Below are 26,685 nucleotides of genomic sequence, written 5' to 3'. Positions count from 1 at the left end.
ACGATACGTCAAGTCGTGTGCTGAGCCCTTTATGAAAAAGAGTTGCGCCACAAACCACCACAAACAATTCACTTGGTCCACAATATAACTGCTCCTGAAGTCTGTCTTCCTCCAGAACCATTGCCAAAAAGCTTGCGGAGGAACATGAAGTTCTGGCTGTACCTTGGAGGGCTAGGGTAGGTCTAGGGTTGCACCTACCAACTTCAACGGTGGATTTCTCTCGGTGTACGCCGTCAACGCCGACTTATCGTAGCTTTTTCGCCTCTCATACGAGTCTTCTATCCATATACCAAGTATGAGCGGTGCCGATAAAAACCTTCCTTTGGCCATCGGGCGACCGCGCGAAGCGTGCGGGCATTCCACTTTATCTGTGATTGGTTGGATATAATATACTTTCAGCCAATCAAATCACCCAAAATATGTTCACATTGTCCTGGATTTCTCTCGCTCTACGCCTTCCACGCCAGCCTAACCTAGCGTTTTAGGATCTCCAAAGTGCCATTTATCGATGCCCAGAGTTCGAGCGAAATTTTGTCCGTCTCGATTTGGCGATCCCGCGACCTCGATGGCAGCGAGGTAAAGTTAAAGTCATCCCGCATTGGTTGTTTTTACAACCATTTTAGCCAATCATATTTACTGTAGTTAAGCACTCACTCGTGGAAGCTTCACGAGGTGCAATCATTGGGGAACAATTGTTGTCCTTATCCTACCAAGGCCAGCTATAACTCCACAATCGCTCCCGTCGTTATTTCGCATAACGTGTACAACACGCTAAAGTATGTAGTGGTAATATGAACCTCCTCGTCTCCCATTTACTCGGCTGTCTTGGGCTTGACGTTGCGTTTCTGGCTCCCGCTCGGTTCGACGATGCGCTCGCGGAGCTTGGCAAAGCTAAAGTCCTTCGTCTTTTGGACCGACGTCGCGATCGGCGTCGCAACCTTCTCCATCGTAATGAGGCGCCGCGCGTACTTGGACGTGAGCTTCTCCTCCGAGTTGGCGACCACACGCAGGAGCGGGTGCACGGGCAAGTCGTCGTCCGTGTAGTCGTACGTCGTCGGAAGGAGGTACACGACACGACCCCCGACACGGAGGTTTGTTGCCGCAAACGTCAGCAGATCCTTCATGACGTCTTCGGCCGCATAGGGTTGCGTCACGGGGAAATGCGTGTCGAGCCACTCCTCGGGAATCTCACGCGGGCCGTACTTGGGCTTGCCCGACTTGGTCAAGGCGGGCGGCGCGTCAGCATCATCGTCCGGCCGCTCCCGCCTATGCAACAGTCGGTTGATTTCATGATTTGATAGACTGATAGATTGATACATACCGTCCGCTTTTGCGGGCACCGGCGCGAATGCCGTACGGCGGGTCGCACACGACTGCATCAAAGTACATGGGGCACCGCAGCGGCGAGCGCGAGTTGTCGGCGCGGACAAGCTCGGGCACGGGCAAATCGTATTGGTGGAAATTCGAGTAAATGGTCTTGTTGTTCTTGCCGTGGAGCACGCGCGTGTCAATGTCGGTGCCCATGCAGATGCCGCCGAACGTCGCGCAGGGCACGAGGACGCTGCCCGTCCCAACGAACGGGTCGATGACGAGGTCGCCAGGCATGACCAGCGCCATGTTGCACATGAGCAGCGCCATTTCAGCGTCCATCGACGTCGGACCAATGTACGCGCGGCGCTTGAGCGTCTGCATGTCGACCTATACAAAATTTGATAGACAAACGGTCAAGAAATGGGGTCGTACGAGGTCGCGCGCGCCGCCACGGCCACGGTTGCGCTCAGCGCCGGCCAGTGTCCGGAGAAAGAAGATGCGCTGCGGCGTCATGGCAGCCTCGTCGACGCCAATGTCTTCGAGGATCAGAAACGTGTTGGACGGATTCGAGAGTACGACGGGCCCCTGGAACGGCAGGATCTCGCGGAAGCGCTCGCGACGAGCCGTTTGCTGTTCCATGCTCAGCTTGAGCCCGAATGCATCGACGTTGATCTTCCAGCTCAAGCTCGCGTCCTCGACGTACGTCGTGCGCTCTTCAAACGCTGCGACCGAGGCGACGACCTCGTCGTACGTTTTGCCGTGGCCCCAAATCTCGTACACGCCCTTGACGAGAATGCCACGCTGCGAGAGGAACTTGGCGTGCGCCTCAGATGGCAGCTTGATGTGCACAAGCGGCGACGAGAGCGGGTTGGCGTCGCGCGAGTAGCACGCGCTCGGGTCGAGCGACTGCATCGTCAGGAGCGCATCGAGCTCCGGAAAGCGAAAGTCCTAGCGTCCGTACGAGCATGAGCAGCCTGTACAACGCCAGAACGGACGACGGCGACGCACCAAGTGGCGGTGCACACAGAAGACCAGGTACTCCTTCATCGTGCTGCAGACTTGGTTTGGGCACCAATGGATCCATGCCCCGTCCAGTATACTGACCAATCACCGTGGTGTATTGCTGTCAGAAAAGGGTTGGTTTGTACCTCTTTTTGGTATACTGAGGGCCATGATTTTCACATGTGAGGGCCGCTGTTTTTCACGGGCCATCGACGTGGAAAATACAACAATGACGTGGTTTTCGATCGTGTAGGTATAGGACTGTACCCGATACAGCGTCACTCTGTCGACGACGCATATCGATCGCGTCGCTACATGGCCTTGCCCACTCTACGTCTCGTGTCGCCGGTGACGGTGGGCGCTGCACCTTAGACGCGCGAGAGATCCGGACGCCTGCAAGTGTTTTTTAGCGCTTTTTTTGCACCGTTTGTCCGGATACGGCGTATCATGGATCATCCTCGGCACAATCGAATCCTCGACACTGCAAGTACGTCAACGATGGCCCCGAGTCGGCGAACGTGGACGCCACCGCCGCATGTAGAGCCGAAACCGGCGGGCCCCAACTACCACATATTTGCGCCACTCGCGTACGGTCCGATCATTCCGCTCATCCGCCTCGGGCTGCGCGGTCGGCTACCGCAACGCAAGATTGACGTGATCTTCCTCTCGACCGTGTTCTTCGCGCTCGGCCACGCAGGATCCATCATGTTTTCCGACTCGAGTGTCTTGTAGTAGCTTTCGTTACGACCCATCAATCGTCACGGTGTCTTGCAGTCGTTTGCATATCGCCTTTGGTGTTGCCCGACCGCGTCTTGCTTGCCATCGCGCGTGCTCTCAAGTTGAGAGCGAGCGCGATGCTAGAGGTTGAGTCTCAACCTATAGCATCTTAGTCTCTCTGGGCGGGTCCATGCACTAGAGCCAACTTTGAGTTAGGGTACCACCAATCCAGAGTTGCGAACATACTTGCGCTATCGTGACTGCCAAAGCGCGCATCGTTCCTTGTGGGAAATATCGCTGTCCGCAGGGACAACTTCCTTTCCTAGCGACGGCTTCTGTCACCAGAGACCAAAGCGGCCACGCCGCATAAGCTTTCATTTCCTAGTAGTAGCTCTGGCAGTAGCTCGCTGTCCGCAGTGACTACTTGGGTGACCGAAAACGATTAGCGAGATTCATGCCGCGACCCTCGTTGTGGCTATCGCCGATGCACGTATAGGTAACGAGCGTGATGAGGTAATCCGTTGTGCCGTGAGCGGATGACTAGGTTTGAACACGGTGCATCGTTTCTGATACCTCGATAGTTATTCGATTTCGGAGGAAAAGAGGCACCTCTGAAATACGATTGATGTGGCCGGCCAACGAAGCGCTCCGAAGCGCTTTCTTGGCCCGGTTCTCCGGATACGAGCGAGGAATCCGGTAAAGGACAGGACGATCGCGGCGGCTGGACTCTCTCGCATCCAACACAATCAAATCCTCGACACCGCGACGACGAAGATGGCCCCGAACCGACGAGAGTGGACGCCGCCGCCGGCCGTCGAGGCCAAGCCCGCGACCGGCCCGAACCTCCACTTGTTCGCGCCGCTCTTGTACGGCCCGCTAATCCCGCTTCTCCGCATTGGCCTCCGCGGCCGCTTGCCGCAGAAGCAAATTGACGCGATTTTCCTCTCGAGTGTCGGCCTCGCGCTCGGCCACGCGGGCTACATCATGTTCTCCGACTCGAGTGTCTAAACGGCTTCTAGTTGCTCCATAAACTACCATAACGTTAAATTCTACGATGACGGCGACCGAGTCGATCCAGTGCGCAGCTGAAGTCGAGTTGGATGTCGATGGTGTCATCGCAGGTACTTCAAGAGAACGCCAATCATCATCGTTGACGTTGACAGCCTATCTATGGCACGACGTCGCTCCACGCCCACAGTATCCCCACGTGGCCATCCTTCGCACCGTGCGTCTCTTTAGCCCCGGACGCCGCAGCAGGTCGCGAGGAAGCGCCGCGATTACCGGCCATGGCTTCTATATATGGCAACCAGTTAGGTGCAGACAAGTAGCGCGCGGCGAAGGCCATGGCGGCCGGCGAAAGCTGTTGAACGACCGTCGTCCTCTTCCGTGTCGCCGTCACTGGAACCTTGAGATTGCATATTTCTCGGCCTAATATTCATTTGTAGAGGTTTTTCCCAACCCAGGAGTAGTGACTAAACAGGCACATTCTTCGATACAACAAGGACGCAAGATGGCCGAGCATGTAGAGGCCAGCAGCACGAGCCCGGCCGCCGAGCCGGCGCCGCAGGTCGGCGCGATCCAGGTACCATGCACATGCTCATGCCACTCGCTCCATGGACCCATGCGACCCCGGGTAGATCGTGCGCATTGACGACGGGGGCACCAAGTTTGAGCTCAACGACGAAGCGATCGAATCCATCCTTGGCAAGGTACGGCAACCTTCCTCATGATGACGACGACGATGAGCCTCATGGCGCTGCGAGTAGGTTCCCAAAGACATGAAGGTTGCAATCATCTCGGTCGTCGGCGCCTTCCGTACGGGCAAGTCGTTCGTCTTGGATCTCTTCTTGCGCTACTTGAAGTACACGTCGACGCACGAGTCGCCGGACGTCACGACGCGCGAGTGGGCCATGGCGCACGGCGCGCAGCTCGAGGGCAACTCGAACTTTGAGCAGACGCACGGCGAGACGGGCTTTTCGTGGCGCGCAGGCCGGAAGCGCAACACGACCGGCATTTGGATGTGGGGCGAGCCGTTCATCCGCAAGAGCAAGGACGGCGAAGACATCGCCGTCTTCCTCATCGACACGCAGGGCATGTTTGATTCCGAGACGTCGCAGATGCTCACCGCGAGCATCTTTGGTCTCAGCACGCTGCTGAGTTCGTACCAGATTTACAACGTCGACAAGCGCGTCCAGGAAGACAACCTCCAGCATCTGGCGCTCTTCACCGAATATGGCCGGTACGGCTATTGTGTGCATGTACATCTGGTGGCAATGAGATATTCGATGTAGCATGGCGCTCCAGGGCTCGATCGACCAGAACGACAACGCCGAGATGAAGGCCGCGTCGCTGCGCAGCATTCAGTCGTTTGCCAAGGCGGTCTCGGACAAGAACCTTGCCAAGCAGGCGTCCAGCGACGCGAATGACGTGGTCGACGCGACGGACGTCGAAGATTCCAAGTCGGATGACGACGACGATGGCGAAGGCGCCCACGACGGGCAGATGCGTCCATTCCAGCACCTCGATTTCCTCGTGCGGGATTGGCAGGACTTCAAGCGCACGGCGACCCTCGACGAGAAGAAGGCCGACATGAAGGCGTACACGCAGGAGATCCTCGCGGCGCGCAAGCAGCAGGACCTCGCCGACACGCGCGAGCAGATTTTTGCGTGCTTCCAGTCGATCTCGTGCATTCTGCTGTCGCACCCGGGCGAGGCCGTCACGGACCGCGACTATGACGGGTCGATTGACGAGATTGACAGCCGCTTCATGCAGCTCCTGACGTCATACCTCAACCACCTCTTTGGCCCGTCGTCGCTCCAGCCCAAGAAGATCCACGGCGTCGACGTCTCGTCGCAGGAGCTGCTCACCTTTATCAAGTCGTACGCAGCGCTCTTCAAGGAGGCAACGATCTTCCCGGAGGCCAAGACACTCCTTGAAGCGACCGCGGAAGCCAACAATGTCAACATGAAGGAGAAGGCTTTGCACAAGTACAAGCTTGAGATGGCCAAGGTCGTCGGCCCCAAGTGCAACTACGTCAAGCCCATGTACCTCACCGAGCACCACCGGTTGTGTACGCTCGGCGCCATGACCATCTTTGACATGGGCGCCAAGATGGGGTACAATATTGTAGCAATGAAACGAATCTTAACGGTCACTGTTTTAGGCGGCAGTCGGCCATTTTGAAGTTCCGCGGCCAACTCGCGCTCGAGATTGAGAAGGAGCACGCGCGGTACGTCGAAGTCAACGACGAGCGCGACCCGTACAAGAACATTGAGTTTTACATTGTGCCGGCGACGATGGCGCTCGTGCTCTTTGTGTTCCGCGTGACCCAAGACCTTTTCTGCTACGAGTCGGTTGGCTACGACATTCCGATCTACGACTGCAAGTACGTTCGCTCGGCCCGATTTGAGCTAGAACATAAGGGCCTTAATTGGGTGTGGTTAGGCATGTGAGCGTGACGCTCTCGCACCTCTACTGGGCGATCATTACGTTCATGCTCATTGTGACGTTTGCGACCGGCAGCGTCATGTACGACCGACTCAAGGCCGTCTACTCGATCGCCAAGACGGCGTTCCTTGCCCAGGACGCCAAGCAAAAGACCGACTAAACCCCCTTGCAACGTTGCTATTTTCATGTCTTTTTGTATCAACTTGATAGCTTAGGATTTCTGAACATTGCAGGTGAACCCAGTATCGGGCGCGTAGTGGACGCTCTGGAGATGCCGCTTGGTGAGCTCGATCTCGTCGCCATGCGTCTCGAGCCAAATCGCCAGATTTTGAACGTCCAAATCAAACCCACAGACGTTGAGCCGCGAGGATGCGGGAAAGGTCTCGTGGTGCACGTCCACCGTGCCATCCGAGCCCGCGGCGGCGGCGATCGCCAGCGTGAGGCGCCGATGGGTCTCGGGCAGCAGCACGCCATCAACCTCGATCCTGCAGTTGGAATCAGTATAGCAGTCATAGATCGTAACGTACTTGTAGCGCTCGGTGGGCGACTGGGCCGACTTGACGCTGCCACGGGACGTTACTTTGAGAGGCACGGCGCTGGCGTGCTGGAATGGCATCGCTGCATAGATGGTCGGGACGTCCAGTGCACCTAGTTGGATCAAGTCGGTCGTCTTTTCAGCAGATAGGACGATGCAGGAAGGGCGGCGTGTACCGGTGGGTTGCTGGTTGAGCAGAAAGTCGTACAGGCCGTGAACGTTGTCCGGGTCGTGGAAGAGCAGGAGCGAGTCGGCGCCGCGCATGGCTTTCCCATTGGTCGATGACTGCGACGCCCGTGACGACGAAGGCGTCGGCGACGTGAACGTAGCACGTTTGAGCTCGGCATCGACCTTGCTGAGCGCATGCAGCTCCTTGAGAAGCGCTGCATCGCCTTGCACTTGGGCGTGGCCGTCGGTGCGGCTGAACGGCGTCGAAAACACAATGCCGTTGGCGACTAATTCGCGCCGAAACGACGACGTCGAGTGGGAAATGACCGCGGCGATACCTCCATATCGTGTCAGTTCATGCAATTTCGGTACAGATTTCGAAATGTACCGTGACGGACGCCTTGGGGACTGCTGCTCGCGACAGGCGACGGCGCCGGTGGTAGCGCGTAGGAGGCCCGGAACGAGTTGGTCGTTGTGTCTCTTGATGGCACTTGTCGATAAAAACAGACGACAAACTGCGGCGTGACGAGGTAGAACGACCGGTGCGTCCTAATACGTTGACTTGAAGTCGACTCGAAGAACTCGTATGCACGTACGGAGTGTGGTGAAAGGCGTAGTAGAGACTCCGGAACGCGTCCTGCCAGTCGCGCAGTCGCTGGCTCACAAAGTCGTCGTCGTGGCCGCCCTCGGCTTGGTTGGGCAAGCCCGACGCCGGGTGGACGTATTGATGCAGCCCCGCGTACCAGCGCTCGTCGGGACGCATGTTCTCGTCGCTCTACAGAGATGTCGAGAGGTAGAACCGAAGGACGGCGCGTACGTTGGCTCCGTTGTGGAAGCGCTCAAACGACCGGGCAGCGCCCGCTGCGCGAACCCGTGGCGGGAATGGAAATGACGTCATACACGAGAGCTTCGTCTTGAGCGTCCAGTCCCATGGAAGCTCGTCGCGCGTCTACACCGACGGAGCAGAGTCGTACAAGGCACAGCGCGATGGACTACCTCGAGTGTCGTGGGGTACTGAACGCCCAACGTGTTGCGAAGAGCGCTGGGTTCGATGCGCGTCTTGGCGTAGATCGACTTCATGCGCGCCTCGATGTCCATCGCCGGCGAATCGGCGACGGCCGCGGCTGGCAGCGGCTTCTCGGGCGTCGTGGTTGGCAGCGGCTTCTCGGCCGTCGGGGTTGGCACGAGCGGCTCGGCCTTGAGCCGCTTGGCCAAGCGTTGTCGCTATCAGACGCCGTATACGTGGCGCGCTCCTGCAGCAAGACGCGTACCTTGAGCTCCATCGGGTTCAGGCGAGGCTTCGGGTCCGCCATCGTGCTCGTGATCTTGTCAAATGGACCTTGGATATCCTTGTTTCAGGCTTGGTCCGAAACTAACGACTCGAGTTCAAAAGTCCTGGTTCCAAATTTCAAATTGGGATATTTGGCGGTGCTGCATTTTGCGAGCAACAGAGTTTCAAACCAGAACGGACGATGCGAACCGAAGGGTTGGATTGATCTGCCTACAGCTTATCATGGGCGATACGGTGCGACCACGGTACTCGGCCAACTCGATTCATGTGTAGTACTCTAGTACTCTTTGCTATTGATGGACTTGCTAAATGTGGTAGCGTGACAGAAAGACCGTCGGCGTCAGACCATTGAGTTTGGTGAGCGTTGCGTTCTTCTGCAGCAACTGCACCCACGATGCGACGACGTGCTTGCTGGCGCAGTGGTCGCGGAGGTCGACGACCTGGAGACCAGTATTGTCACTCAGTGCGCGACTGAGCGCGAGCATGCCGGCCTCCGAGATGTGCGCGTCACGCCACGACGCCGCCTCGCCGTACGCCGCGCGTACATTGAGTGCGATTAGCGTCTTGTTCTTGGGGAGCACCTCGGCCAGCGCCAACGCGCCCTTGTCGCCAATGTTGTTGCAGCTCAAGTCGACCTTGGTGAGCGCCGTGTGTCGAAGGAGGAGCGTTGCGATAGCGGCGGCACCGTCGTCGCCAAGGGCGTTCCGGCACAAGTTGAGCACTTGGCACTGACTCGAAAGAGTATCGCGCACCACGTTGGCGCCAAACCGCTGCAAATATTGACCTCTACCGTGACACATTGATAGACTGATAGAATATCAACGTCACAGTACGAAAGATCGAGCACGAGGGGCGTTTCCTGAGCCAATGAAATCGCGAGTTTCTTAGCCTCGGCGATCGCTGTGATGGCGTGGTTGCCTTCGACACCGTGCTAAGAATGCCACAAGAAAGATTGTAATTTAGGAGAGAGCGCGAGCGATACCAGGTTGGCGTCGACGCGGATGGTGGTTAGCGCACTGCGTTTGTTGTCAAACGAAGCAGCGTACAGGCTACGGACGCCAGCGTCCCCGAGCCGGTTGGACTCGATGTGCAGGCTCGTCAGTGTGCTGTTGACGAGCAGGGCTTGCGCGAGGCCAACCGCACCCGCATCTAATCATGGAGTGGTCGATCGCACACACACATGACTGCCACTAAGTGTACCTTCAATCTGGTTGCAACCAAGGTGAAGTGTTGTGAGTTTAGGGTTCATTGCCACGTACAGAGCAATGTCGAACGCGCCTACAGCTGCATGTTGGTGCCGGTTGGTGTTTGTCTCTTGAGCACCGTGGTCGCCAATCGCATTTTTACTCAAGTCGACGTGCACAAGGTGTCGGTAGCTACGCAAAATGTCCACGCAGGCCTAGACAATCAAGAACGTTAGTCGCGTCTTGTGTGTGGCCTTCGATTTGGAGATGGCGAAATGTACCTGGCACATGTGGTCAAAGATGACCGAGCCGAGGTACGTCGAGACGGTGGGGCCGCTGAGCTCGAGGCGGTCGCGCACGCCGAGATCTTTTGGGAGCTGCGACAGCAGCATCTATTTAGCACTCGCACAAACAATCGCGTCGTTCTTCGATGCATACGCTGGCTTGGCGCTGGTGGTCCACATCGCGCAAGAGACCGGCGTCGGCGGGGTTTCCATCGAGGCACAGCGCCGCATATGTTCGCGTCGGGCTCGATCGAAGGATGTTGAGGAAGGACCGAAGACCTTCGTTGCCAATCTAGTCGATGTAGAGGTTTGACGATACTCTTAACTTTTCAAACTTTTGAAAGTTAGGAGTCCTGACACTACCTGGTTGGCGTCGAGGAAGATTTCTTGGATCGAGGCATTGCGGTCCATCGAGAAGGCAATGGCGCTGGCGCCGTGGTCTTGGATAAGGTTTCCGGATAGAACGAGCGTCCGAAGTGCACAGGTCGTGTCGTTGACGAGCACGTTGGCGACGGCGAGCGCGCTGCTGTCGGTGAGCTGGTTCATGGCGAGCGAGAGAACCTGGAGACTCGACTTGCGTACGAGAAGACTTTGGCAGAGAACGTCGCAGCCCGCGTCCGACAAATGACTCGAAGAGAGGTCGAGCGAGACGAGCAACTTGGCTTGGACAATGGCGCGCGCGCAGCCCTTCCCGAGCCGGTTGAGCGAGAGATCGATGGACGTGAGCTTCGGGCAGCGCGACACGAGCTTGCTCACGTGGTCGGCCGCCGTGTCGTTGATGCTACGAGCATGTATCTCAAACATGCAAACAAATTCGCTCAAAAAACCAAACCGTACGCGTTGCTCGAGAGATTGAGTTTCGTCAGTGACGGCAGCTCCGGGTAATTGTCAAAGGCCTCGACGAGGCCGCTGGCAAAGTCGTTGAACGAGAGGTCGATCGACTGGAGCACCTTGGCGTTGAGCTCAATGACAGCATGAATGTGACCCGCGTAGTGATCGGTGAGGTGGCAGTCGGAGAGGTCGAGTACTTCTATCGCCGACGGCGCCTCGGGAAGGTCGCGTTGCGTCTCCTTGACGAGCTCCCGAAGGCGCTTCCGGCACGTCGACTCGGACAGCCGCTCTTGATTGATCGCACCCATAAAACCGTTTCTTCCATGAGTGTTGAAAGGTCATAAGTCTTCGAGGAGCTAGATTCTGATCAACTTGGTCAACTTTCCAAGGGCAAACTCCCGACACAATTGCTGTGCTCATGCTCGAACTCGATGTGGTATCGGAGAGGGCAAAGAGTAGAGTCGTTATTATAGTGTTGGTATGTATATCGGCGGATGCTTACTCGTTGAGATCACTGGCGACGCTCCGCGCCGTCGTGCCGTCGGGCACAAACCGCTTGGTGGAATGTTGCGACCCGTGCGGGTCAAGGTGCGACGCGACGACACCGTCGTTGTCTTGGACGCTATTCCGCTTGAAGAGCTCGACGCGCATCGTCGCGATCTCCCGCGCTGTGCCGATTCGGCTCGTGTCGTCGTCGTCGGGCGACGAGTACGCAAAGCCCGAGTACGTCATGCTGCCAGGGTGTCGGATGCCGGCCTTCTCGTCGGCGGCGAGTTGCGTTGGCGTTCGCTCCATGGCGCTCACGGGAGCCGGCGTGGGCTGGACCAATCCGTGAGAAATCGTGCCACACGACACTTTGGCCTGCGTCCGCTGAATCACGACGCGCTCGCGCAAAATATCAGCGTGCGTCGGGTAGTAAAAGCGGCGAATGCTACCAAAAGCCATGAAAATCCCTATAAAATCGCACAGTCGGGCGTACTACTTCACGCTCACGTCGACGAGCATGCAGGCGACGGGGATGAGGAAGAAAACGTCCCAGTAAAGATTCCTACGATACGTTAGTTGGGTCGCATCAAGAGAACGTACGCGCCAAGCATGACGGGCGTGATGCCAATCATATCCGTGCCGAGGAACGTCATGTATGGGTACACGAGGAGAAAGAAGAAGAAGAGGAGGAGGCTGAACGAGACGACCGCGTAGCTGAACCGCGTCCACGTCATGGTCTCGAGCATGACTTTGGCGTTCATCGTCATGAGCAAACCCGAGTAGATCGTCGTGCCTTGGAGGTAAAACGAGTGGGTTGTATACGCGGGCACAATGTAGAGCGGGATCCAAAAGCTCACGCAGGCGTGAAACATTGCATTGGCGATCCAGATGCAAAAGCACTTGACGTTGAGGTCTTCGTTGCGCTGGCCCGTCATGTACAGCGGTGGGTACGACGTTGCTTGCGCCGGCGGCACGTCTTGGTCAAAGACCCCAATCGAAATGATCGGCAACGCCAAGAAGAAGTTCCAGCCGGCCATGACGAAACTCTCAAAGAGGGAGGTGCCGCTCTCGCCGTTGAAAAAGTTGAAGAAGAAGAGCACGATCACGAGCGACATGTTCTTGTAGAACGAGTACAAGATGACCTTGGCAATGCGCTTGTAGTTGCTCCGTCCGTGTACGAGCAAGAGGCGCTCGAGAAATCTAGTTACGAGGTGAGGATCCATGCCAAAGTCCACATCCAACAATGGAAATATCAACGTATCAAGTACCGAAATTGCGCGATCGCATAGTCGCTCGCATTCACGGCCTGGACACCTTCTTGACCACAGATACCGATGCCGACGTGCGCTGACTGGATCATGTTGACGTCGTTGGCGCCGTCGCCGATCGCGAGCGTGATTGGTTTGTTGACCGAGTTGAAGCGCACCTACGAGTGGAATATATAAATGTAACTACTGCAGACCATAGAGCTAGGTACGAGGTTGACAATGTCGGCTTTTTGCGCGGGCGAGACGCGGCACGCAATGAGCGCTTTGCAGACGCTCGCAACAACCAGCAGTTTGCGCCGAAGCTCTTTGGCGGTGGCTTGGTCGGCTGCGGAGGTTTTCTTGGGCGGGAAAAGGTGCACGAGCGACTTGCCGTCACAAACGACGGCCAATCGATCCGAGACAACGCCCTTCTTGAAGCACGACTGGACGCTTTCCATGGCGTAGAGATAGTCAATCTAGCACGTTTCCATAAACATCTCACCATATTGTCTTCGCAACGATACCTGTTCGATGAGTGCGTCGAGGTTTTCGCGGTTCACGAAGAGCAGCTGCATATCTTGGTTGAGCAACCGGCACGCGTGGCCAATATTCACAGCGGTTTCTTCCTTATCGCCCGTGAGAACCCAAATCTTGATGCCGGCCATCGCCAAGTTGTGAATGGTGCTCGGGACGCCGACCTGCAGCTTGTCCTCGATCGCAGTCGCGCCCACGACATCCATGTTGACTTCAAGCATTTCAGCAGCATCGTCGAGCATCTGGTCGCGGTTCACGAGCGACGTCGCGGCCTCTTGGTACGTCTTGTTCCAGCGTTCGTACTCGTCTTCCGAGAGTTCGCGCTGCGAGAGCACGAGTGTTCGGAGGCCTTCGCTCGCAAAGCTCTTGAGCTGCTCGTCCAGCGACGTCGTGAACGCATCGGGGTTGCAGCGGGGCATGATGACGTTGTCGGCGCCCTTGCACAGAAGCAAAATGCGCTGGCTCGGGTCGCGGACAATGATCGACATGCGCTTCCGCGTCGAGTTGAATTCGTTGACGTTGAGAACCATGTACTGCCGCAAGGTCGGCGACTTGTCTTTGAACGTCACTTCGACTTCGACAAGCGGCGCCGGTGTCACGAGCTTGTAGCTACCGAAACATAGATTTTACATGCAAAAATTGGTTGAAAATACGGTACCCTAGGCAGCGCGCGGCCTTGACGAGCGCCTCCTCGTCGGGCGACGACGCACGGTAGTTGGTGACGCCAGTGTTTGGGTTGGCCTCCGGAATCACCGTGTGGCACACCGAGAGCAGCGTCAAGAAGGCATCGATCTTCTTGTACTCGGGCCCGCGGCTCGTGAGCTCCGACACGAGGCGCGGGTCGTCAAAGTTGACGGTCTTATCCGGGTGGATCTGGGCATCGCGAATGTCCGCGGCAGGTCCCGGCCCCGTCACAATTGTCGCAGCGGGTGCTTCGTTCTCGCCGTTCCGCTGGGCAGCGAGAAGCGCGACCGCGGCCGCGATTTCCGTCGACCCGTACCCGTAGACGATACCGCCGATCGAGCACTTGCGAAACTCCATGATGTTTTGCGTCAGCGTGCCCGTCTTGTCGGAGAAAATGTACTCGATCTGCCCGAGGTCTTCGTTGAGGTCGGACGTGCGCGCAATCGCGTGGAAGCCTTCGTGGCACATGTCCGGGTCCGACGAGATGTTTTTGGCTTGGGCCACCTAGTCGAGATGACAAAATGTCTATCAGTTGTTGGACAACTTGTCATGACTAATACCTTGACCATGTCGAGGGAGACGTAGAGCGAGATGGGCACGAGGTTGTTGTAGAGGATGAGGAATGTGAAAAAGGCCGAGTAGTCGTGGTTGATGAACGGAAGGTACCACACAATGCCCTGGTAGTGGTTGACCCACGCGTTGAACGAGACGGCGCAAATGATGCACAAGACGAGCTACATCGCTAGGAAGAAGACGCAACATGACAATAATGTACATACCTGTGTCAAGAAGATGAGCACGATGCAGCGGTTGACCATGCGGTAGACGTTGCTCTGCTTGGACGGCGTTGCGCGGGCGTTCTGCATGAGCTTGGACTCTTTCCCCGCAAAGAGCACAATGCCTACAAGCGTCGCATGCCATCAGAGCCCATTTTTAGGTCAAATAGCTTAGTACCAAAGATATAACTGCAGCTTCGAAGACTGCAGCCGCGCAAGATAATGTTGTTGGGGCCAATCGGCACGGGCTCGTTGAGCTTTTTGGCTTGGATTCGGCCCGTAAAGTTGTACAAGCGGTTGTTGGGCTGCTCGTACTCGATCGTGGCCGCAAAGTCCATGCAGCTTCTCATGTGGCTGGTCGTGTCCAGAACAGGCTACCACATTATGGAATTTCCATCCGTCCCGCCTACATCGTTGGTTGACGTACATCGCTGAGGCCGCGAAAGCCAATGAGTTTGGCAATCGGCTCGAGCGCGGTCCGGCGCTTCAGGTTCGTCTCGCCGTCCAAGTTGCACGTCTCGACAAAGCACCGGCCTTCTTCTTCCGACGTGGCCAAGATCAAGATGTCGGCGGGCAATTCATCCTTGTCTTTTAAGAAGAGAATGTCGCCGACGAGCACGTCTTGCCAGCACTTGCTCACAAGAGTGCCGCCCGTCGTCACCACCTACGCCAATTGAGCCGTGTCGTCAGTGGCAGCAATATATAATACTTGGCACTGGCGGCTGTTTTGGACGGCGTCGGCCTCGTGGCGTTTCTTGTCTTCCAAGCCTTGCTTGACCATCGAGACAATAAGCACGATAAGAAGCGGGCCGGCCGTCGTGTACGAGTTGGTCGGCGACCACGTCGTCGAGAGCTGGAGGATGGAGATGACGAGAAAGTAGCAGTTGGCGACCACACGAAAAAACTCAAAGAGCGTCTTGGGCACAAAGCTAGTGCGTGCAGTCAGCATGTTTGTCGGTCTTCCTTTGCGACGAACGTACTTGTACATGGTGTACTTGGACGTCGCGACCCAATTCGTTGTGTACTTGCAGGTGGTGCGGAGCGTCGCGTTGGCGGCTTCGTCGTTGACGTGCACGAGACGCGTGCCGCCTGCATCCGCCATACCGAACTCTCGCACGCTTGAACCGATATGTGACGACTCGCCTCAGCCCGAGCCTATTTATACTCGAAACTGACGCGCCCAACGGGCACTCAAAATGGCGCGCAAATCCACAAAGGACCTCTCGAAAATGATACAGATCCAGGTCGACAGATGCCTCCTGAGCATCGCCACGCAAAAACAAAGTCGAGCACTTGATCATCCGAGGCAAAGTCGGCAACATACGACGTGGGAGTAGAGTATAGTCGCAACGCAAACATCGCATCAACCAACTAAATAACAGTGGCAACTACGTAATAGTAGCAATCCCGTCGAATAGCGAGAATATGCGATGAAAAGCTCGACGATCGGAAGAGCGCGGTGCGCCTGGTGCTCGGACCACGGCTCGTTTTGGCCCCACGAGCATGCTTTTCCATACGCATATTTTAATTGGCAACAAATAGGTAGTAGTGTCGCTCCTCATCGTTATACGCCTCGTCGTACTAGCCTGCGCCACCGACGGTGCGGGTGGCGGTCGCCCAAGTCCTTTTTCTCACGAGTGGACTAGCGCCACGTGAAAAGCGTTTCAGCGCGTCAAGCCATTTTGGTTGTTATTTTTGCGAGTGTGTTTCAGGCTATTTCGAGCCCACGACATGCAAGGCGTCGAGTCGCCATTCGTCGAATCCAAGGCCCCCGCACCAACCGTTGCAAGAGCCAAACGAGGATGACGGACAGTGTCATGTCGGTCCACCCGAACGGCGAGACGAAGCTCGAGGTCGCCGACACACGCAGCATCTTTCTCAACGACGAGGCCAAGAACCGCGAGCTCCGGCTCAAGGGGCATTACACGACCAATTGGGTCGCGACCTCCAAGTACACGCTCGTGAGGTGCGTCCCTGTCGCCCTACGCAATATTGACAATATTTGGTAGCTTTGTGCCCAAGACGCTTTTTGAGTTTTTTCGGGTCATTGCCAACGGCTATTTCCTCTTCATTTCCGTCATTCAAGTACGATACACCAAATCTTGTAGCTGAGATTCATGCCAGCCTAGTTGGCCACTTCGTGGTCGCCGACGAACCCGTACACGACGGCCGGTCCGCTCCTCATTGTGCTGCTCGTCTCCATGTTCAAGCAAGGACATGAAGATAAGAAGCGGCATGATGCGGATGCGATCCAAAACAGCCGCCTCTGCACTGTACGCTTCCCTTATATTTCTGAAAGCCTAATTTGTGCTAGGTCGTATCGACGGGGGGCAACCTCGTCAGCAAAAAGTGGCAAGATGTGCTTGTCGGCGACATTCTCTTTGTCAAGGACAAGGATGAATTGCCCGCCGACATTTTGATCTTGGCCACGTCGGAAGAAGAAGGCCGGTGCTTTGTCGAGACGTGCAACTTGGACGGCGAGACGAACTTGAAGCGCCGGACCGCGCTCGAGCCGATTGCCAAACTCGTTGGCTTCCGCAGTCTCAACGACGTACGGTGACAATGCTGGCGTCATGGTCAACGACGTCGATATGTTTTAGGCGGTGCTGAACGAAGAGGCGCACAAGGCGAGTTGCGCGGCGTTCCAAGGCTCGATCGAGTACGAGCAGCCCAACAACCGCCTGTATAACTTTACGGGGCGAATCCAAGCGGCGTCGACCGGCGATGCTGTGCCCATCGGCCCCAACAACATTATCTTGCGCGGCTGCAGCATCCGAAGCTGCGCCTATGTGTTCGGTACGGCTTGTTTGTGTCGCGTAGCAGCTGGATAATGCGGTTAGGGGTGGTGCTGTTCGCGGGCAAGGAAACCAAGCTCATGCAGAACGCCCGCGCAACGCCGTCCAAGCAGAGCAACGTCTACCGCATGGTCAACCGCTGCATCGTGCTCATCTTCTTGACACAGGTACATGCCGCCTAGTCGTTTGGACTGATTATGAGACATGTCCCTAGTTTCTCCTCTGCATCATCAGCACGCTCTCGTTCAACACGTGGGTCTCGGACTACAAGCAACGTGTGTGGTATTTGCCGTTCATCGAGGCTGATGGCACGGCCTTTTTCACATTCCTCATCCTCTACAACAACCTCGTGCCCATCTCACTCTACGTCTCCCTCGACATGGTCAAGGTAATACTGCCATGACAAGTTGTCCAACAACTGATAGACATTTTGTCATCTCGACTAGGTGGCCCAAGCCAAAAACATCTCGTCAGACCCGGACATGTGCCACGAAGGCTTCCACGCGATTGCGCGCACGTCCGACCTCAACGAAGACCTCGGGCAGATCGAGTACATTTTCTCCGACAAGACGGGCACGCTGACGCAAAACATCATGGAGTTTCGCAAGTGCTCGGTCGGCGGTATCGTCTACGGGTACGGGTCGACGGAAATCGCGGCCGCGGTCGCGCTTCTCGCCAAGAAGGACACCTCGTCGTCGCTCAAGCCCAAGGAGCCCGAAGGGGACATTGAGGCAGCTCAGATCTTCCGCGACAAGACCATCAACTTTGACGACCCGCGCTTGGTGCACGAGCTTGCGACGCAAGGTCCGAACGCGGACAAGATTCGCGATTTCCTGACGCTCCTCTCGGTGTGCCACACGGTGATTCCGGAAGCGAACGCGACCACGGGGGCTGTAAACTACCGCGCATCGTCGCCCGACGAGGAGGCGCTCGTCAAGGCCGCGCGCTGCCTCGGCTTTAATCTCAAGACGCCAGCGCCGCTCTTGGAAGTCGATGTGACACGCAAGGGGCAGGCCGCCGAGACGCAAGCGTACACGATTTTGAACGTCAACGAGTTCAACTCGACGCGGAAGCGCATGTCGGTCGTGGCCCAGTTCCCCGACGACCGCCTCGTCCTGCTGTGCAAGGGTGCTGACAATGTGATTCTGCCACGCTGCAAGAAGGACGCTTTCTCTGCCAACCTCGACGAACAGCTCCGCGACTTTGCGACCGAGGGCCTCCGGACGCTCGTGTTGGCGCAGCGCGAGCTCTCGGCTGCCGAGTACGACGCGTGGAACGTCAAGTACCAGGAGGCCGCCACATCGCTCGTGAACCGGGACCAGATGCTCGACGATGTGGCCGAGCAGCTCGAAGTCGACATGGACATTGTTGGCGCAACCGCGATCGAGGACAAACTCCAAGTTGGTGTCCCCCGCACGATCTTCAACCTCGCGCAGGCCGGCATCAAGATTTGGGTTCTCACCGGCGACAAGGAGGAAACCGCTGTCAACATCGGGCACGCGTGCCGGCTTCTCGACGATGGCATGAAGCTGCTGTACGTCAACCGCGAAAACATTGACGACCTCGTGGCGCAGGTACGTCGCATCTTTTTTCTTTACAAAGTGGTGACGCTTTGGACTAGATTGACTATTTGTTTCAAATGCCAGCGATCCAAGACCTCTACAAGAAGAAAGCTGTGAGCAACGAGATGGCGGTTGTCTGCGATGGCAAGTCGCTCGTGCACCTCTTTCCCGCCAAAGCCACGACGCAGTCGGACGCGGAGAAAGCTGCGGCCAAAGAGCTTCGGCGCAAACTGCTGGTTGTTGCGAGCGTCTGCAAAGCGCTCATTGCGTGCCGCGTCTCGCCCGCGCAAAAAGCCGACATTGTCAACCTCGTACCTAGCTCTATGGTCTGCAGTAGTTATATTTATATATTGCACTGGTAGGTGCGCTTCAACTCGGTCAACAAGCCTATCACGCTCGCGATCGGTGATGGCGCCAACGACGTCAACATGATCCAGTCGGCGCACGTCGGCATCGGTATCTGTGGTCAAGAAGGTGTCCAGGCCGTGAATGCGAGCGACTATGCGATCGCGCAATTTCGGTACTTGATACGTTGATTTTTCCATTTTTGGATGTGGACTTTGGCATGGATCCTCACCTCGTAACTAGATTTCTCGAGCGCCTCTTGCTCGTACACGGACGGAGCAACTACAAGCGCATTGCCAAGGTCATCTTGTACTCGTTCTACAAGAACATGTCGCTCGTGATCGTGCTCTTCCTCTTCAACTTTTTCAACGGCCAAAGCGGCTCGTCGCTCTTTGAGAGCTTTGTGCTCGCGGGCTGGAACTTCTTTTTGGCGTTGCCGATCATTTCGATCGGTGTGTTTGACCAAGACGTCAACCCGGAGCAAGCGCTGGCCTTCCCACCGCTGTACACGACGGGCCAGCGCAACGAGGACCTCAACGTCAAGTGCTTTCTGCTCTGGATCGCCAACGCCGTCTACCACGCCTTTGTGAGCTTTTGGATCCCGCTCTACATTGTGCCCGCGTATGCGACCCACTCGTTTTACCTCCAAGGCACGACGATCTACTCGGGTTTGCTCATGACGATGAACGCCAAAGTCATTTTGGAGACGCTGTGCTGGACGCGGTTCAGCTACGCAGTCCTCGCCTTCAGCATCCTCCTCTACTTTTTCTTCCTCCTCGTGTACCCGTACTTGACGTTCCTCGGCACCGATATGGTTGGCGTGACGCCCATCATGCTTGGCGCGTATTGTCTATCGTGTGGATGTGAGAGATGGCTGATGGTGCTCTATGTGGTAGGGATCTTTACTGGGCCGTCTTCTTCCTCGTTCCCGTCGCTGGTATTCTCGTCGATGTGTCCCTGACGAGGTACAACTTTAACGAGGTTGTCACATCTAATTATTGTGATATAGCATCTACCGCATGTACTGGCCGACAGAAGCCAACATTTTGCGTGAACGCAGCGCGCTCAAGAAGGTCGACCAGCGCCTCATGGACTGCTCGAGCCGGAAGGGGCTGGCCGGTGCCTCGCAGTCGTTCGTTGACAACGAGGGTGACGAGAAGGCGGGTGTCCGCAACCTCGAGATGCGCAGCTACAAGGGGTTTGCCTTCTCTGCGCCCGACGACAAACAGGCGACGACACACCAAACGAGCACCGGGGCGAGTGTCCGCGAAATCGCAACGCTGCGCGTCGACCAGCTCAGCACCGGGCGGCGTCTCAGCGACACACAGTCCATGCATGGGCCTCCGCGCCACAGCGACTCGTCCAAAGCCAACGAAGCGCGATCGTCGGCCAAACCGTAGCCGCCGTGTACACAGAATACCTACTGTAGCTAGCGACTCGATGCTTTTCTTCACAATATCAATAAACCCCATGTCTCTGTCTCGTTGACGCTCCTCGAAGCATGCAAGGCTTTGGTGGAGGACCATCCGATGGGCTGTAAGAAACGAGGTGTGTTCCGTTCTCGCTTTAGTGCCAAGCATTGCCCTTGCCGAGGTCTACACTATTCGACTAGTACTGTATTAAGGACGTCGGCGCTCGATAAAATATGGTAAATCCGATATAGCGCACGCAAGGTTGAGCTTCACCCCCCAGGTTTGTGTGGGCCTGCGTTGATGAGAGCTTCCGAATCCAAGCGCTTACCACGTACAAGGAGCTCTACAGCAACGTCCTTGTGCCTCAGTCGTTTGTGGTTTCGACGATGACGCTGCGTGGTCCAAGGAGCCTTGCGGCGTCAAACTCGGTGTTGTGGTCTCATTGATGCGTGCTTGTAACGACACAAGGCCGACCTGAACGCCCTCGACTTATGCTGGAAGGCTACAGGCACGTGAAATACTCTTTCGACACGACGGCATGTACTTGCATGAACCTTCTTGTCTCACTTGTAGCAACTTGGCTGATCAACTGGGACTGATGCCACAGTTGCCACCACGCACATCGCGTTGTGGTCGCGGCGCAGAAACCGAGTAGCTTTGGATTCAAATGGTATTCAACATACATTATACACGCATCTACATGTCGGTGGCGTTAAAGATGCGGCCTTGGAGGATCTCGTCGTGCTGGATGCCGTAGCAGAGGCGCTTTTCGCAAAACTTGCGGTTGAGGACGCGGGGCGGCGCGCCGGCGCCATCTGCGTCCACTTGCACGTGAACGCTCGTGGGCAAGCGCGTGTCGATCCATTGAAGCTCGACGCAGATCTGCGGCTCGAGCGGGTCGCCCATCGCCATTTTATGCACGGCGCTGCCCAGCATCTCTATGTTGAGCTTCTTCTTTTGCGTCAGCGAGACCCAGATTTTGGCCTTCGTTCCGTCCCGGTGCGCACTCAGATCGATCTCGCCTTCGCCAATGCACTCGCCCAGCGAGAGCGTGTCGTGGTTGTACACGACGAGCTTGATCGTCTCGGGCTTGGCGTCCGATTTGAAAACTTCTTTTTCATGCAGCGGAAAGATCAAGTGTTCGTTCCAGAGCGGGTTGAGCGTATGGCGCTTGATGGACGTCATGTGCTTGAAGCTGCCGCACGTCAACACAATGTACGGGTCGAGGACGTTGCGCATCATGTACGAGCGCAAGTTGCGACCTTCGAGGATCGACAAGTGCATCTCGCTTGGGTGGTGGATGAGCTCCTTCCCGAGCCGATCGACCGTGTCGAGGTGCACAACATGACCTTGGAGCCACCGGCCTTTGGTCGTCGACGCCAGCAAGACGGGCATCTGCGCCTCGAAAATGCGCACCGGCGTCGGGTTCTTGAGTGCGTAGCGTTCGTGTTGGAGCCACACTAACACAGTCGATCCTCGAGGCGATAACTTTGAATTTGTGGTTGTACCTTCGTGCTCGGTCGAGTGCCCGTCGCTGCTAAACCCGTTGGACGCGTAAAAGTTGACTTTGACGCGGCCGTTCTTGACCCATGCAACGGTGCCTTGGCGCCACTCGCCAAGATGGCCTTGCCCGTAGACTTGGACGAGGATGTGCTCGCCAATCGTGCGCACACTCTTCCGGACGTTGTGCTTGAGGCGGCGCGAGTGCTCTTGAATCTTGATGGACGTCTCGGTCGAGATGTTGCTCTTCCGGAGGTACACGAGAAAGCAAATGGCAATGCCGGCGTTCTCAAGGCAGCAAAAAGCCAAGAGACGCTGCAGCAGCGAATAGCAATTGTCGACCGGGCCGTAATTGAGCGTATCGATCACGCAGATATACGAGTCCATTTGACCGGTGACGTACACAAAGATCGCGGGCACTGCGATCGTCGCGACGAGCGTCTCAAACATGAAGGCGCCGTACCACGGCCCAATGCCAATGCTGCGGCGTGGCACCGCGCGCTTGCAGTCGATCGTCATCTTGATCGCGTCAAAGCGGAGGGCGACCCAGTTGTTGCAGTACGCGCAGAGGGCGCAGAACGGCCACACGACCGAAAACATGACCACGTAGCTAAACTGGATGGCCATGTGGAGGAGGTCGCCGGATGGCGAGTACACTGGCATGCTCGACTCTTCGAGGATCCGGTCGGCCGTGTAGCTGTAGTTGCGGCAGGGCCAATCCTTAATGAGCCGAAGGCGCAGCGCGTGCTGCTCGGGCTTGGCCGCTTTCGTCATCGGGTCTTCCCAAATGCTGTCGTGCCGCTTGTTGTGCTCAATGTCTTGCGTCATCTTGTCGATCCAATCGTAGCTAGTATAGATCGTTCGAACAGTTATAATTGTGATGGAGAATAAGACAACCTCGTGAGTTGGTACGCATCGAGCTCGTCGCGGCGAATGTTGAAGCAGATCTGGCTCATGCGGTTCTGGTGACGCGACAAATTGGCAAAGAGGCCTTCGATCGTGGCTTCGACGTCGCCGGCTTTGATCGGCTTCTTCTCGGCCAAGTGCTGTGCGAGCTCCTCCTTCTCCATTTCGTTGAGCTCGTCGGCGTCGTGGACGTTGGGCTCGTTGTGGGGCATTTCGAGGACTTTGGTCGGACCGCGGCGAAGTAGCGCGAGCGCCCGGCGACTCGTGCGCCGAACGTTGGCGGCCGCGGTTTGGGTCGTCTGCGCCACTCCATGCGTGAGGACCGCTTGCTGCGCTTTGAAATTGTTTTTGAGTTTGGCGGCTTGGAGACTCAGCTGGTCCTTGCCGACAAGATACCGGTCCCGCGCCCCAATGACAGCCTGTCGGAGCAAGTAGGGCACGAACGTATTGATGACGAGGTTGAGCGCCTGGGTCACAATGAGCGGTGTCACAAACGCAGAATCCATCGCGACCAATCCCTTGGTCCAGTACCGACTAGACTCATATTCATGAGCCATCTAAATATTTGAACAAGACACAATGTACCTGAACTTGAGGCTGCCGTAGCCTGTGAGCCACCCGATCGTATCGATATTGTTGCGAATATACGTTTGGACCTCGTCGCCGTACGGCGTGTAGAGGAACGCGAGGAGGAAGAACCAGTAAAAGTACCCGACCCAGTTGAAGAGAAAGATCTTCTCAATGTAGCGGCGCTCAAACTCTTGGAGCGTCGCGTAGTTTTCCCACTTGTTGAAGACGGACGCAATGAGCTCAAAGACCGCGAGGAAGATTATGTCAAGCGTCAAGCCGAGCACAATGCCTTGCACCAGCACGTACGTCCAGCGCGCGGTGCCGACAATGCCGCGCTCGGTGTTGAAGCAGCCCACGAGCGGCGTGTCGCAGCTATAGTACGCGGCATCGAACGTTGACGTGTTGCAGTAGCCAGCGCAGCCCAAGGGCGAGCTGCGAATTGGGTGTAAAAAGTTGAACGTTTCGTCCGATACCACGAGCGACTGGCACTGCGATTCGCAGAGGTTGTTGCTGAGGTAGACGGGACAGCGCGGGTCGACGCAGAGCGGCGTCATGACGGCCACAATGTACCACTGCGCATAGAGCATGACAAAGCCAAAGAGGAGCACGCACGAGACGAGCGAGAAGAGAAAGAACGAAATGTACTTGGGGTACCGGCGCCGGTTGTCGTAGACCTTGACGTCCACATAGTCGGGTGCGTCGTCTTCGTTGGCCACGTTGATGGTCTCGACGACAAAGTCTTTGAATTCTGGGTTGGGGTACTCGACCTCTTTGGCTTGGAGAAGGTCCCACTCGACGAGGAGCGAGTACTGGTAGCGCGTCCAGCGCTTGAGCACACTCGGCGCCCAAACGAGCGCGACGAGGAGGCCGTAGATGCCCATCGCCTGCATGTACGACGTGTAGTCAATGTGGCGCCAGAGCACCCAGAGGAGGACGCCAACGATGCACGGCATGCTCAGGGACGCGCAGTAGAGGCGGATGAACGCCGTGTAAAAGGCGATGCGCAAGCCAAAATGGTCCTTCGTGCGCAGCAAAAACAGCTGCCGCGTCGACGCCGAGAGCGCCTCCTTGTACCACGACGACGTGATGAAGTCCGACATGCTACATCGTTTTGTGAGCCACGTGCGATAGTACCACATCGGAAATGTATATGTACCTTGGGTCGTGCAGCGGAAAGACGTCGTGGATGATCGAGTCTTGGTTGTTCTCAATGCCACGGAGACCCGCGCCTGGCGGCTTGTCGGTCGCGGGGCGTGTCAAGATGGACGCAAACGCAGAGAGCCGATCGGCGGCGGTCAGCGCCTCGGCGTTCGCCCCGTACTCGTCGCCGAGGGATTTGGCCTACAAAATACGGTTCAGGCATAAGACCGTAGTGCTGGCATACGTCTTCTTCCGAGTGGTACTCGATGATGCGCTCCATCTTCATGAGCTTGTCTTCGCGGGCGAGGAGCCACAAGGGCGCGCTCAGCAGCAAGATGATCTTGTCGGTCGTATTGCGCGAGTTGGCCATGACGGTCACGTGAATACCCGCCTGGAGGATGCTCGAGAGGATCGTCTCCTGCTGCTTGTACTCGGTATCGGTAATGTCTTCGGTGTTTTTGAGAATAAGCACAAACTCGTACTCGAGGCGCGGCTGCAAATTTAGCATGTGGATCACCAGCGTCGGCAGCCAGAGACATTCGAGCTCCGGCGACACTAGTCAAGTCGTATCAATAGGAAGGAAGGAGAGGTGATGGGTCGGCGTACCAGCCGTGATGCTAGTCTCGATGGTCTCTGCGTCCTTGTCGATGGTGGGCGAGACGTCCATGCCAAAGGTTTCCTGGTACGTGAGCATCTCGGGTTCAATGGCCATGTCCATCGAGCCTTCGCTCAGCACGCAGCGCGACGCCTTGCCCGACAAAATGATGTACAGACCATCTACCACAGGCAAAGATACCGTCCATGGCAGCCCAGCACAGCGTCATGGTCGTACCCGCCTTGTCCTCGCTGAGCAAGACCACGTCGTCCCGTCGATAGGTGCGTAATTCTGTGAGGCGCGCGAGCTGCGAGAGTTCGCGGTCCGTGAGGCAAGCAAACTCTTCGACGCCGCCGAGAAATTTCTTGGTCGAGAGGATCTTGGCGTCCGAATCGTCGGTCGCCGTCGCGGCGTCGACGTCCGAGCAGCAGAGCACGGACCGCACCCACTCAAAGACGTCGGCGCGCGAGAGGCCGCAGATGCGCCGATGCTGCCGCCGTTTCTGGGCCCGCGCCACGCGAATGGACTCTCCAATGTGCACTCGGATCTTGGCCCGCATGTCATCGAGCTCTGCATCGGTGACTGTCGGCTTTGTGGCAGCGAGCGCCGGCAGCCGCGCCTCGTCGGCCGCCTTGGGCTCGGCCGTGTCCGGCACCGGCGTCACGACGCTGCTTGCGTTCATGCTGCGAAACCCACGAGTCTGCGCCGCTTCAAGATACAAAGGTGACCCGAAACGACCGAGCCCAATTTGGGTTTTACGATTTGGATCCAATCTGGTGAAACAAAGCCAGTCAAATTCATTTACACGAGCACTGTAAGACGCAGAGAGCTGGAAAAGCCAGCGGCTATAAGTCTGGTTGGAAGGAACCCTGGTTGCACCAGCCCATAGGGATCATAACGCTGTCCTCTGTCTCTGCCACGTCAAGTACTACTGTTTGTATAGAATTGGATAATGAACGCGACACCCCAGTGGACTCCAGATATGCCGTTGGACCGTAATGGCTCGAAGCACCGTCCATCCGCATGGATGGTGACGGAAAGTGGCGTTGCACATAAGAAAGCGACGAGAGAGCCGTGAGCACGTAGGGATTCAAAACCAAGTATTTTGTAGATCAAAAGCAAAGCATTCCAATCTGCCCCTCCCACGGACCTTGTCGCTAAATGGTTGTACGTCAGTAAGCCTGCCATCGTCAATCCCATTTTGCGCGAGGTACAGGGATCGATACCCTGCTTCTCCATTTTTGCACCTATCCAAACTCAACCACTTCTTCAAAAAACTTCCTCTCAGTGCCTGTTCCGGGCTCCATATCACCAGCAATCGATAAGAGACCGAATGTTGCCTTCTCCACATCACAAGCCAGAT

General features: G+C 56.7%; 8 protein-coding genes across 8 annotated transcripts; 3 read left to right on the top strand and 5 right to left on the bottom strand.

Annotated features, from left to right (window-relative positions):
- Nucleotides 1-725: 725 nt before the first annotated feature.
- SDRG_00390 (hypothetical protein) lies at nt 726-2,511 on the bottom strand. Its single transcript, XM_008605863.1, has 5 exons — nt 2,460-2,511; nt 2,320-2,410; nt 1,744-2,259; nt 1,322-1,698; nt 726-1,266 (listed from the first exon to the last, which is right to left on the bottom strand). The coding sequence occupies exons 2-5, from the start codon at nt 2,356-2,358 to the stop codon at nt 813-815; spliced, it is 1,386 nt and encodes a 461-aa protein (XP_008604085.1). The 5' UTR covers nt 2,359-2,410; nt 2,460-2,511; the 3' UTR covers nt 726-812.
- A 300-nt stretch (nt 2,512-2,811) lies between these two features.
- On the top strand, nt 2,812-4,358 carry SDRG_00389 (hypothetical protein; the record flags this gene model as incomplete). The annotated part of the gene is made up of 3 exons (XM_008605862.1): nt 2,812-3,041; nt 3,738-4,151; nt 4,194-4,358. The coding sequence occupies 2 exons, from the start codon at nt 2,812-2,814 to the stop codon at nt 4,036-4,038; spliced, it is 531 nt and encodes a 176-aa protein (XP_008604084.1). The 3' UTR covers nt 4,039-4,151; nt 4,194-4,358.
- Nucleotides 4,359-4,448: 90 nt separating this feature from the next.
- SDRG_00388 (hypothetical protein) lies at nt 4,449-6,679 on the top strand. The gene is made up of 6 exons (XM_008605861.1): nt 4,449-4,612; nt 4,668-4,739; nt 4,797-5,269; nt 5,322-6,146; nt 6,194-6,415; nt 6,475-6,679. The coding sequence occupies exons 1-6, from the start codon at nt 4,541-4,543 to the stop codon at nt 6,635-6,637; spliced, it is 1,827 nt and encodes a 608-aa protein (XP_008604083.1). The 5' UTR covers nt 4,449-4,540; the 3' UTR covers nt 6,638-6,679.
- Nucleotides 6,680-6,688: 9 nt separating this feature from the next.
- On the bottom strand, nt 6,689-8,500 carry SDRG_00387 (hypothetical protein; the record flags this gene model as incomplete). Its single annotated transcript, XM_008605860.1, has 8 exons — nt 8,452-8,500; nt 8,177-8,404; nt 7,998-8,129; nt 7,777-7,955; nt 7,569-7,729; nt 7,189-7,518; nt 7,005-7,125; nt 6,689-6,962 (listed from the first exon to the last, which is right to left on the bottom strand). Exons 1-8 carry the CDS (start codon nt 8,491-8,493, stop codon nt 6,689-6,691), a joined length of 1,467 nt encoding a protein of 488 aa, XP_008604082.1. The 5' UTR covers nt 8,494-8,500.
- Nucleotides 8,501-8,648: 148 nt separating this feature from the next.
- On the bottom strand, nt 8,649-11,083 carry SDRG_00386 (hypothetical protein). Its single transcript, XM_008605859.1, has 9 exons — nt 10,777-11,083; nt 10,303-10,720; nt 10,094-10,231; nt 9,937-10,047; nt 9,795-9,870; nt 9,672-9,749; nt 9,454-9,620; nt 9,305-9,402; nt 8,649-9,257 (listed from the first exon to the last, which is right to left on the bottom strand). Exons 1-9 carry the CDS (start codon nt 11,076-11,078, stop codon nt 8,777-8,779), a joined length of 1,869 nt encoding a protein of 622 aa, XP_008604081.1. The 5' UTR covers nt 11,079-11,083; the 3' UTR covers nt 8,649-8,776.
- A 124-nt stretch (nt 11,084-11,207) lies between these two features.
- Nucleotides 11,208-15,651, bottom strand: SDRG_00385 (hypothetical protein). Its single transcript, XM_008605858.1, has 13 exons — nt 15,478-15,651; nt 15,207-15,426; nt 14,925-15,161; nt 14,676-14,871; nt 14,501-14,622; nt 14,282-14,455; nt 13,696-14,225; nt 13,028-13,646; nt 12,734-12,979; nt 12,525-12,682; nt 11,857-12,456; nt 11,750-11,818; nt 11,208-11,701 (listed from the first exon to the last, which is right to left on the bottom strand). Exons 1-13 carry the CDS (start codon nt 15,597-15,599, stop codon nt 11,269-11,271), a joined length of 3,726 nt encoding a protein of 1,241 aa, XP_008604080.1. The 5' UTR covers nt 15,600-15,651; the 3' UTR covers nt 11,208-11,268.
- Nucleotides 15,652-16,263: 612 nt separating this feature from the next.
- Nucleotides 16,264-20,681, top strand: SDRG_00384 (hypothetical protein). Its single transcript, XM_008605857.1, has 13 exons — nt 16,264-16,463; nt 16,507-16,582; nt 16,627-16,770; nt 16,812-17,048; nt 17,098-17,293; nt 17,338-17,459; nt 17,507-17,680; nt 17,739-18,866; nt 18,914-19,165; nt 19,217-19,374; nt 19,443-20,042; nt 20,096-20,164; nt 20,209-20,681. Exons 1-13 carry the CDS (start codon nt 16,300-16,302, stop codon nt 20,597-20,599), a joined length of 3,711 nt encoding a protein of 1,236 aa, XP_008604079.1. The 5' UTR covers nt 16,264-16,299; the 3' UTR covers nt 20,600-20,681.
- Nucleotides 20,682-21,244: 563 nt separating this feature from the next.
- On the bottom strand, nt 21,245-26,060 carry SDRG_00383 (hypothetical protein). Its single transcript, XM_008605856.1, has 8 exons — nt 25,560-26,060; nt 25,334-25,504; nt 24,972-25,282; nt 24,744-24,928; nt 23,603-24,688; nt 23,009-23,551; nt 22,120-22,958; nt 21,245-22,071 (listed from the first exon to the last, which is right to left on the bottom strand). The coding sequence occupies exons 1-8, from the start codon at nt 26,002-26,004 to the stop codon at nt 21,308-21,310; spliced, it is 4,344 nt and encodes a 1,447-aa protein (XP_008604078.1). The 5' UTR covers nt 26,005-26,060; the 3' UTR covers nt 21,245-21,307.
- Between the last annotated feature and the right edge of the window lie 625 nt (nt 26,061-26,685).

This window comes from Saprolegnia diclina (genome assembly GCF_000281045.1).
Source record: "Saprolegnia diclina VS20 unplaced genomic scaffold supercont1.1, whole genome shotgun sequence".
NCBI lineage: Eukaryota > Oomycota > Saprolegniomycetes > Saprolegniales > Saprolegniaceae > Saprolegnia > Saprolegnia diclina.
The sequence above is the reverse complement of the archived record's forward strand: the minus strand, read 5'-3'. Positions and strand labels throughout refer to the sequence as shown.